Genomic DNA, 11,568 nt, shown 5'->3' with positions numbered 1-11,568 from the left:
AAAGCCCATTTCCTTCATTAAAGAGAGTTAGAGAGGGTGTGTATGAAGTAGTATCTGGAATTTTAAAGTGCAATGTGTCGTTTATACACAACGTTATCACACAAATTAAAAATGGTGGTACTGGTAGAGTGATTTTTTTTTTTTACTTTAAAAACAGAGCCAGGCTCAGTATTTCCGATTTCTTTGTGCTAAGCTAAGCTTAAAGACTTTTCATCTAACTCTCTACAAGAAAGCAAATAATAACTATTCCTTTAAGCACAAAACACAATCAACTCACAGACAGAAGCAATTTTTTTTTAATTTTCAATTTATTAAAATTATGAACAAAGAGACAAATAAGTTATAATATTTTTATTTGTTAGAATTCTATCAGTGTTTGAACATTAACATTTAGAGAGCTAGTACAATTTTCTACTTTCATGGCTAGCCTTTGACAAACCCATAGAAACAGCTGTCTCTCTCCAAGGATCGGAACATAATACTGAAGGGGAGGTGTTGATGTTGTCTCACAAGACAGTTAGCAGTGAAAATGTGCACCTTAAGGTTTTTTTCTGTTATGGTATATCATTACATATAAACTCTTTAAAAATATACTTCTGTCAAATACCTTGACAACTACTATGTACACTACAAAAATAAATTTTCATATAAATAAATTATATGGCATACATTTATCTTTGTAACTGAAAACAGCATACATCCACGCCAGCCGAGACCAAAATGGCAGTCTGGAAGAACCACTGATTTTTTTTTCCTTTTAAAATCCTCTAAGAGCTATTATGAGACCTGTAGTGTAAAATGTTATATACTCTTTTTTTCCTATTTAACATTAGTAAGCACTTTATACAGATCAAACTCAATTAATGTAAAAACATTAAACTGTAATAGTGTTTTTTTTCAATAGACATAAAAATCCCTGCATTTGTTATCCACTGGCATCACAACACAATAATGAAAGAAAATAACAACATATTTTATATTACAAAAATATAAATATCGCAATTGAACGTTGAAAACAAAAAAAAAACATTTAAAAATGAATAAAATAGTTGCCAACTATGATTCTCTCCACTACTGCCAATGTGACATTGGGAGAAAACAAAATGAAAAACAAAAACAAACAGAACAACCTATTTCATGCAAGCAGCTGACATAGCACGGCAGACAGAAGGAGGAAAACTGCAAAGACTTCTGAGTGTGTTCAACAGGAAGTAAGAGTGTAAAAGTGGAGGCAAACTGAGGTGTGGAGGTGAGTAACGGGGTCAAAGGGGCCGGGGACACTGAGAGGGAGTTGGGGTTGTTACAGGTATGCATGCGGACATCGACACACAAGCAGATATAAACTGGCCATTGCTGGTAGAATGAGGGGGTGGCACTGTAAACTCTGACCCCTGAGGCTCTGGGCTGTGCCATTTGGCAGTTGAGAGAAATTTGTTAGTGTCATGGCATTATGTTGTGGATTTTTATTAGCTGAGGTTAGTGGTGACGGATGAGGCCGAATTCAGGCCAGTTGTCTTTACTGTTGCTAAAGGGGGGGGGGGGGGGGGGGACAGAGAAAGATTACGGACTACCACACACATAAATGTTTATACACACGTATACATTGAAACAGACAGAGCACATTGTCAGGCCATATAGGGCTTAGCCCTTAGCAGGCTGCGTGGGCTAGCTTATTGGTTGGACAGAAATAAAGAGCTATTTGAGGCGGAATATTCCTGTGAATTAAGTTTAAATGCATTCAAGTGCCATGTTGAATCAGGTTGTACAGTATACAGTTGTATAAAGCTTTAGCTTATCCGCTAGGCACAGCCACTTAGGGGGCAGTTGGTGCCCCGTGTTGACCCTGTACCAAAATCAGTAATGAGAATGTCCCTGTAATGGCAGAGTTTCTGAGGTGGGTTTACTGCTCATATGTCAGTATACAAGACAGAACCTGTTTTGAGCCTGCTAGGGTTAAACAATACATAACCTCTTACAGTAAAATACGACCAGAGAGCAGCCTAACAGACAGTGATACAAAGATGGGAGAAGAAACAGGTTCCAAAGCAGAGGCAAAAAATAAAAGAACAAAATAAAACAACAATTTTTAAAATTTCTTCATATCTGCTCGTCTTAAATAGCACGCATAGCGTGTCAAGTTAAACAGTAATTGTTTCATAACTACCACAGGTTTGTGATAAAATTAATAGTTTAACATGCGTACATTTATTTAATAATAGAACACACACACACACACACACACACACACATATAATATATACACACCATAGCCCTTTTTGATGATTCTAACAATTTCCCTCATGTTTTAAATGAGTGTAAATATTTGTCTGTTCTGAGGATGCATCTGATGTATAACCCAGAAAATAATGGGGCTGTTTCACATCATACAGCCCTACACTAAACTACTACACACACACACACACACACACATATACATAGACAGATCACTTCTTTTGTTTAAAGAGACATTTGCATAGAGTTATAAATGTATATTATTTAAAAACAATAGTTTGAGCAGCAACAGTGAATGCTGACAGGTATTTTTGTCTAGATGAAGCTTCCTAATGGCACAGATCCACAGATGAGTGAACAGTAATCAGAGATCTATCTCTCGCTCTCATACACACTCTCTCACACACACACACACACACACACACACACAAAAATATAAAATGGCAGCCCCAGTCTGTTAACATGAGGAGTTGTACAGGTCCTAAAATTATAGCTACTTTTTGTTCATATTTACATATTTATACATCTTTTAAATATAGATAGAAATATCTAAGACAATAGTTGACTGGGTTACAGTAAGAATGAGCACCTTGACGGCAACACTGGCAAGTTTCTCGCTGCTAATGGCCAGGGGCAGGCTAAGCTGGGTTGTGCTCTGCCAGGCCGGGTCAGCTGCTTAGTAATACAGAGGAGTCCATCTTTGGCCGTTTTATTTCCGTCCTCCACAACTGGAAACAAAAAGGAGATTTTAATGTCAGTACTGATACAGACTTTTCCAAAAGGAAAGTTCTACTACTTATGGATCTTCTGAAGTAGTTGAAAGTTCACCTCAGCTTGCCCGTCTGCCACTGCTGCTGTCAGCTGCCTCAGCCTCCAAATCTTGGAGCTCCATGGCTTCCACCTTGATTCCTCTGGTCCCTATCTGGGTGTCCAGTGGCACGTGTGGGTCCTGGAAGGCAGGCTCTGGCTCCTCCGGCCCTGACTGGCTGTAACTATCTGTTGCAGTATATCCTGGGTAAGAGGAAGCAGGGGGGCTCGGGTTGGACAAGGGGGCCGGATGGACAGCGACAGTGACGGATGCTGACGCTGTTACCGTAGTGATGGGTTGGCAATATGCTGAGGGGTTGGGGTGGTGATGCGGGAGGTGGTGATTAGGCTGTGAGTTGTGAGAAGAGCGGCCTCTGTGGCCTGCTGAGTGTTCTCTATGGCCGTGTGAGCCATAATGGCCCCCAGCCTCAGTAGCAGTTTCAAAAGCGTCCATGCGCGGGCGGGCTGGGGGCGGGGCTTGCCAGTGCAGCTGGCTCTTGGGGTCCCTGCTGCTGTTACGCTGAGTAGCCCCAGGCTGGGGCCCAGAATCACAACCCTGAGAGGGGACAGACTGTCGAGCAAGACAAAAAGATATTAAGTTTTATAATGTGAGAAACAAGAAAATCAGCAGGCTGCAATTAGAAAATCATCCATACAACATAATTGGGATAGTCTCTTACCGAAGACATGGTGTAGGACAGAGGGTCAGGCTGTCTGGCTGAGCGCCTATGCCCTGACCCTGCTCTCCTTTCCTCCCCTGTCCTGGCTGCTCTGCCCCTGCTGGTCTGGACGTGGTACTGCTGCTCCTCTGCTCGAGTTAGTCTTCTGTGCGATGGCAGGTTGTAATTCTGCAGCTCCTGGCTGATACCGGATACTGTGGTGTTAGAGCTGTACTCCGAGTCAGACGAGTCTGAAGCTGCACCGGAGGTGGTGGTGGCTGCGGTGGTGTGGTGAGGACGGACTGAGTAGTGGACCACGTGAGGAGGGGCCTCAGGGGACGGGGTGGGTAACCGGCTACGACCATCGACTGGAGACACCTGAGAGGTGAACAGAGAGAATGTGAGAAAGCAGCAGTGAGTGACTCATCCTTGTATCACTCGCTAAAAAAAAAAACATTCTTGAATGAAAAAAAATGTTTTGTAGTCAACGTAGATTCCACATTCTTGCAGTTGTATCTTTTGGGATCTTACCTCTGGATAGGGCCCAAAGTATGACAGTAATACTGGAAGAAGCACCAATCCATTCAGTACTCCAAGAACGGTTAGGATGGCCAACACTGCAAAGAAATACCTGCAACACACAGCAACACACAGAAACAAAAAAACAGTTGAAAACAGGGAATAAACTTTAATCTCAGGAAAAATTTAACTAAACGCAACATGTAAGGATAAAACACTAGGCGTGCAAAACCTCGATTTTTCCTCTCACTTCCTCTGTGATTCAACAAACATTTACTAAAAATGCCAGATATCGCGAACAAGACCAGCTCAAAACGGGGAAGGTTCATGGCTGGAACAAAAAAAAAAAAGACAGAGTTGCTCAGACAAACGCAGACATGGCAGCAGAGAAACAGAGCAGGCAAAGAAAATACCTGTGCAAACCACAGAGGTTTAGACGTGGGGAGACATGTGCAAGATCAACCATCACACATGCCCGAAATAATACTCCCACAAAAACACCCGGCCACTCCCCAAATACACACACATATACAAACCCCCCACAGACAGGCAGGCATGCACTGTGGTTTTGAGGAGCAAAACAAAAATGTACCTTGTGTGTTTCTTAGCCCTGCCAAAGAGGGTTAGTCTTAAAGAAGCCACAGAGAGAAAAGAAAGGGGAAGCATAATTAGCCAGAGCTGGTTAATTCAAAGGCACGGGAGGAAAGAAGAAAAAGAAAGGGGGTGGGGTTGGTGGGAGGGGGGAGGGGGGTGTTATTGGGGGCGAGGGTACTCTCTCTTGGATGTGTGGTGTATAAGCAAACATGGAGAAAACAAAGCAGTGAGGAATGTGAAGGGAGGGGGGAAGGAGTAAGGGAGGTAAAAAGGGGAGAGGAGAGGAGAGGAGAGGAGAAGCGAGTGGGGGGGAACGTTGGGGGGCCACAAGAGGACAGGGGCCTCTCTCTCCTCTCTGGCTCTAGAAAAGAGAGAGGGAGAAGCAAACAAATAAGTGAAGGGTATAGAATTTAAACAATTTGGTCTAGGAAGAAGAGAAGGGGACCCTCAGAGCGCCACCCCTCCCTGGTCTCTCTCTCTCTCTTTCTCTCTCTCTTCTCTGCCTCGCTTCTCTCTCCCTTCTTTCCAGCTAAGCCCCTGTGAAATTCCCGGCCATTCCACAATCCCCTCCGTCTAATTAAATCTCCAATGTATCAGGTAAGACCCCCCAATCTCCACTCTAATTACCTCTCTCTTGCCAATCCAGCTCCCTTCATTAGGGAAGGCTTTCCTCCTCACTTGGTTCTCAAGTGAAAGGTCTTAGGGACACACTGATGAACCACGGACCCTTGACTATGCAGTTTGTGTGTGGGGGGGTGTGTGTGTTTATGTCAGTATGTGTGTGTGTGCAGCAGGAAGGCAGGCATTGTACAGAGGAACCACAAGTGTGGAGAGCTGGTTCTTGTCCACCCCATGGGTGGCCTCACCTTCACAATACTGGTTCATCTGTGTCTGACTGTTAAACAGGATGGAAACTTACTAAATATGCAAAATGCCCTTTTGACAATTTGGAAGGGCTGGTTTGGACACACACTTATACTGCTCAGTGCTAGTAGACCATGAGAGATATATTCCAAAACACAATAAATTCTGTTTACAGAAAACAATGACCCCAAATGCATCATTATATGAAATTGATAAGTGTTTTTAATGAGCCTACTCATACTGTAGGCTGTCTGCCATTTTCACAAGCAGTTTCATAACACAGGCCTCACCTAAATCGCTCTCTTTTTCTCACTTCAGTTTACTCTCTGGGGGTAACAGATGCTGAGAAGAGTCAAAAAAATCAGAGCACAGTCATATCTAGCCTGCAGACAGATCTGGTGCAACCCGCAAGGATGAAAGTAATTTTAAAATGATTGTTGTTGCAGGTACACTGGTGTGACCTGAGGACAGGACTGCATGCTCTGAATGTGTAGTGTTAAGCTGGCGGTACACTGGATACAGACTCAAATAGCAGGGAGGTCCATATTAAACAATGTTTGAGAACATGCCAAATTAAATTTCAAACTTGGAGCCCTTGGTAGTCAGTGTTGGGCAAGTTACTTTTAAAATGTAATACATTATGGATTACTAGTTACTGTCATTTGTGAGCAATTAGTTATATTATAATATTACTGTACAGGGTACACGGTACAGCAGCATTACTTCAATGATTATTTAAATCTCCCGACACTGACAGGATTGGTCAGGATGCACTGACAGCAGCCTCCCTAATCATGTAACTGCATTACAGCAAAAAGCAATACATTTCTGTAATTGCGTTACTTTTGTAACGCGTTACTCCCAACCCTGTTGGTATTAATGGGCATTGCAAGCATCATCATATTTACACTATGCAGAATTGAAACCCTGCTGTCCACCCACCCATCCTTCATCTGCTTTTATTATATTATCAGAAATGTTTTTTTAAGTGGAACTGAAATAACTGTGTCATCACTACAGTTAGCATTTCCACACACACCAGGAGGGGTAAATGCCACGTCACCTTTGGACAGACATATCTGCACACAAATGCACGCGTGCAGCCCACATACCAGGCTCAGTGCCCCACCGGGCTGTTTAGAGTGAAAACATTCACAGGGCTGATGGGGAAAGTCAGGGAAACATTTCTTTCGGCGCAAGCAGAAAAATACAAGCTGGGCCTGTTGTTATTGCACCGTCTTGGGCCGCTGCTTTGTTTGCTCAGACAACAGCAGAACCTTTAAATGGAGGCCCGGGTCTGAGCCAGAAACCAGAGTACACCACTGGAGGTGAGGAGAGAAGGTCTATAGGCCTCTCTGTGATTGTGTGTATGTGCGTTTGTTTACATGCATCTCTCTGATTGTGTATCTGTGTGCACTCACTACAAGGCATGCCATCATTGACCCCCATGATTACAAGGTCAGGAAGCAGGGTGGTGTGTCTGTGTGTACATGAGGGGGACTGTGTGATTGTGTGGGTGCGCATGCATTAGCACAGGCCTGTGAACATTGGTTTGTGTCCTTGTAGATCACATGGACTTTTCTTAAAGGAGCAGGTCAACCAAATTATACAGCTACCTCAGCTACATTAAATTATTCACTGAGCTCACTGGAAACTTCTCATAATACTCAAGAATGTACAGAATCATAAGCTGTCCTCCCTTGTATGGTGGCTGGTTGCTAACTTTCTGTCTGACACTTACAAGAGCGCACACACACAAAAAGAGCCACCGACGCAGAGCCCCCACTGTGTGTCGGTTTTAATTTCCACTTCTCCTGTCTTTCCACAACTACCTTCTTGCCCCCCACCCCGTTACTCCTTCCCATGCTTATAAATGTCTAGCGAGGGCAGTAAACTAGCTGAAGGAGACTGCAAAAGCCAGAGGACTTTCCTGCTCTCCCTCTCTCTCCCCCTCACTCTCTTTCACTTTGTTTCCCTCTGCTTCTCCATCGACTCTCTCCTAGCCCTCCACCTCCTCCTCCTTTTTCTCCTGACCTTCAACTCGCCATCATTCCCCCTGGTTTCCTCTACAATGTCAGGCATCATAGACGCAAAGGGGGCAAAGAGGAGGATGAAAGGAAAGACACAAGGGGAGAGGAGAGCGGAGAAAGATAAAGGCCTTATTTATGAAGTTTCTTGGAGACCAAGCGCCTAAAAATTGAAAAAAACTCAGGTATGTCACTGGTAGCTGGAAAAGGGATGAGGTTTACAGAGGGGGAATAGGAAGGGGAGATGTGGGTGGAAGACGAGAAAGAGATTGAGGGAGGGAACGTAGGAAGAAAGTGAAGAGCCTTCATGCATGATTGGTGTCTCAGGTAGATTCCTGTGTGACATATAGGTTGAGGCATGGTCTCAACGGTCTCACAGACCGCCACACAGACACCATACGATAACCTTTGTACATGCAGTCCAGTGTGCTTATATATTCGGCTATATGAATGTGGCTTTTTCCTCATAAGGTTTGGGTTTTTTTGTACTAACCTCACGATAAAGTCGAACTCAGAGCCAGCGAGCATGAGTACGCCTAATAAGGTGGAAAAGGCCCCATCAAGCACCGGAGCAAACATGTGCTCCAATGCCAGCACTGCCCGCTTGTGACGATCCCCTATGGCTGTCAGGAATGCCTACAACACACACACACACACACACACACACACACACACACAAAAACATAATTTATGTCTTGCTCTTGATGGGATCACGGATTTCAAAACTATTCAAGAAAAAATAATTACACTTTTCAACATCATTATGATAATAAACATTTCACGATTCCTGGGAGCTGAAACAATTGAAGCATTTAAGATCAGAAAGTAAGACATGTAAGCCAAACACTTGACCCTGATTATTGTCATTTGTTTCAGTATGTGTATGCCTACCAGGGCCACATGGACGGTGAACTCCACTCCGATGCCCACAGAGGCAATGAGAATGACCACAGGGACAGCACTCAGCTTGATTCCCATCAGCCCCATGAAGCCGAACAGCTCCACAGTCATGAGAGAAAGCACCAAGACCTGAAGGGAAAGGAGGAGCTGCTGTTAGAATGGAAAATAGCTGAATGAGGCCACATAGAGGAAAATACAAGACTAATACCTATATGTCTTACAAGATGTTGATCTGTATCATCCAGTCTTCACATTAATTAAATTTTCCTCATCATCTCTGTCTTCGTTTTAGAGAAAATAAATGGTTTTCAAGTAGTTTCTGGAGGTTTTAATGTCACAAAGTTATTTTTCTCTTCTGTTTTTGTCCAAAAAATAATCATTGTACCTTCTATTTCATAGTGGCAAGAAAATGCCAATCAAACCTAGAGCTGAAAAACATACGTAAGCGTAGTGGATCAAATGACCATAAATGGAAATACTATTCTACTTTATTGCTCTATAATAAACAAACTATTAGTCACTGCATGTGCTGTGTGGATTTACAGTTCACAACACTGAATGTACACAAGACAGATAGGGGCAATAATACATTAAAATGATATGTGTGAGTATCTCGATCTTATAGATATGTGCGTGTTGGTGTGTGTGTGTGGAGGCTTCAGCGGAGAGCGGGACAGAAGCTGGAGTAAATGCCATTATCAGCTGACAGGTGTCAGGTTACATGGGGCCCAAATCGTTTGAAGAGGGCTGAAGTGGGCAGCGGACGGAACTGTGTGTGTGTGTGTGTGTGTGTGCATGTGTGTGTGCATACAATGAGCGAGTATGTGCACGGGTGTCCAAGAGGGGGTATTTGTGTGTGGTGTATATGTGTGTGCCTGACACTGTTTACAGTTTTTATACTCAAGTGCATCTTTGGTGATCTGATCACAATTGGACAGATATATTGGGAGAACATCTGGTCCTGTGCACATTCACAGACTTTCAGGGAATTGAACTTGTCTTTTAAGATCTTAATATATTATATATTTACTTGTAGATGCCCTGAGACAAACAACTCAGACAAAAAAGGATTTCCCTGTGTATTCGTCTTTTAAATCACATTTTTCCCACAGATAAAACAAAACGTCAATCGAAAACATGGAAAGGAAGCAAAACCTAATCACAAAAGATCAGTCTCTGAGCAGCAGTCAATATAAAGTGGATTACAAACATCTGTATAAATCTAAACACAAGACACAAGGCTTAAAGCCAGGCCTCTGTATATGCGGTTAAGATGGATTTCAGGGCAAATAGCTAAGAGGCTTTGAAAGGGCTTAAGGGTGAGGGTTTGACGTTGTAGGGCTGGCGGTGGTCTGGTCCTGGACAGAGCAAATGGTTAAACTTGACGCCTCTTCATAACTTGTCTTTTGATCTTGCTAGTAAAGCCTGAAGGATGAACATGAGGTCCCCTCCTCCTCGATTTAAGGGCTCAGGTGGCCAGGCCACTGCCTGTCGTAAAATACAACCCACCAGGGAGAAAAACCAGAGCGCTCTGTGTATGTGTTTCTGTGTGAATTATGTACCTGCATGTTTACACGTTCATATGGCATGTGTGCTAGTATATACATATCTAAGCGTGTGCTCAAAGTGTGTGTCTGGACGCTTGCCTGTGTATGTGAATGCATGTTTGTGTGTATCCTTGGAAACTGCTCTTGTGTGAGCAGGAGAGTAGAGGATGGAAATAAAATCACACTTTTTGTAGGTTTAGAGTGGGAGCAAGTTGCCTGAGAAACTTTATGTCCTCTCCCCATTTATTTCAGCGTTGGTGTCTTGGAGTTTTGGACTAGACTAAACAGACTGGCCCTAACAAAACAGCACAAGATAAACAGTGGTGACTGGGGCTACAATAACACACAGCAGCCCCTTCTCCTCTCCGACTCTCTCCTCTCTGCGATGCTTTCTGGGCCACACATAAAAACCAGGAAAGAAATAGATTTTTTTATAATAACTAAAAGCTGGAGGTTTCTGACTCTCTGTGATAAGGAGTGGGCCTGTTTGTAACATAATCCATTAACTTATCAATCCAGCAAGATATTACATGTATCAAAAGTAGGTAGCAAAGAGTGAGCAGGTACATTATTTCATCATCTGACAGAACACCTGCATAGGTCAGTGAGAAATACACACACACACACACACACACACACACACACACACACACACACACACACACATATATTTCTCTGGCCAGTATATAATACTCACGATGATGCCGGCGGTCCATGGGTTGAGCAGGAAGAGGGCACATACCAGAAAGGTACAGGCAAGCACGACACTGATGGACAGCAGGAGCCAGTGGCGCAGACTAACATACTGTTCCCAGAACAGGAAAGGATAGCCGTTGGGGTAGGACGGTAGGCCTTGTCGGCTATAGTTGCTGCAGATGGCCCGCACGCTCTCGATGGCCTCCACAAACTGCGGCGTCTCCCGGAGCCCGTTGAGGTAGAAGGGGAACTGTGCGTATTCGATGGGCTCAGCAGCCGGGACTGGATGAAAAGACAATGAGAGGGAGTTAAATTTGTTGGAAGTAAAAAAAAAAAAGCACAGAACTTGTCATTATTTAGCTGTAATCATCACATCATTTTTATTAGACACTGTCCAGCACTTGATGATGATTTTGCGCTTGGGGCCTTGGAGGCAGAGGCCACACAGCCTTGAAAGATGATGAAATTTCAATTCCAGAAACGGATTACTGAAGAGCATTAAGGAAGTAATCAGATAAATCAACAATGGCAAAGATGACATCTGCAGATGATATTTGTCTATTCTGATTAACTAGCATTAGGTTCTGATCATTTAGTGTATCTGCAAAAATCATTTTAGACTCTTCAGCCAAATCACCAATATCAAGGCTTTCCCTCCCTAATCCAACCTAGTTCCAAGAGTAGCTACATCTGTGGGAGTGTGTGTGTGTGTGTGTGTGTGTG

The 11,568-nt window shown here is 43.5% G+C and overlaps 1 protein-coding gene across 1 annotated transcript in view; it reads right to left on the bottom strand.

Moving 5' to 3' along the window:
• Positions 1 to 336: 336 nt before the first annotated feature.
• ptch1 (patched 1) overlaps positions 337 to 11,568 on the bottom strand; it is a 51,055-nt gene continuing 39,823 nt past the window's right edge. Inside the window, exons 19-24 of the mRNA XM_046034727.1 lie at positions 8,594 to 8,731; positions 8,196 to 8,338; positions 4,230 to 4,329; positions 3,720 to 4,076; positions 3,061 to 3,610; positions 337 to 2,960 (exon numbers count right to left, since the gene is read on the bottom strand). Of these exons, the coding sequence (XP_045890683.1) occupies positions 3,062 to 3,610; positions 3,720 to 4,076; positions 4,230 to 4,329; positions 8,196 to 8,338; positions 8,594 to 8,731 (1,287 nt within the window). The 3' untranslated portion in view covers positions 337 to 2,960; position 3,061. The remainder of the gene's footprint in view (positions 2,961 to 3,060; positions 3,611 to 3,719; positions 4,077 to 4,229; positions 4,330 to 8,195; positions 8,339 to 8,593; positions 8,732 to 11,568) is intronic.

The sequence above is a fragment of the Micropterus dolomieu genome, linkage group LG21 (genome assembly GCF_021292245.1).
Source record: "Micropterus dolomieu isolate WLL.071019.BEF.003 ecotype Adirondacks linkage group LG21, ASM2129224v1, whole genome shotgun sequence".
NCBI lineage: Eukaryota > Metazoa > Chordata > Actinopteri > Centrarchiformes > Centrarchidae > Micropterus > Micropterus dolomieu.
The sequence above is the reverse complement of the archived record's forward strand: the minus strand, read 5'-3'. Positions and strand labels throughout refer to the sequence as shown.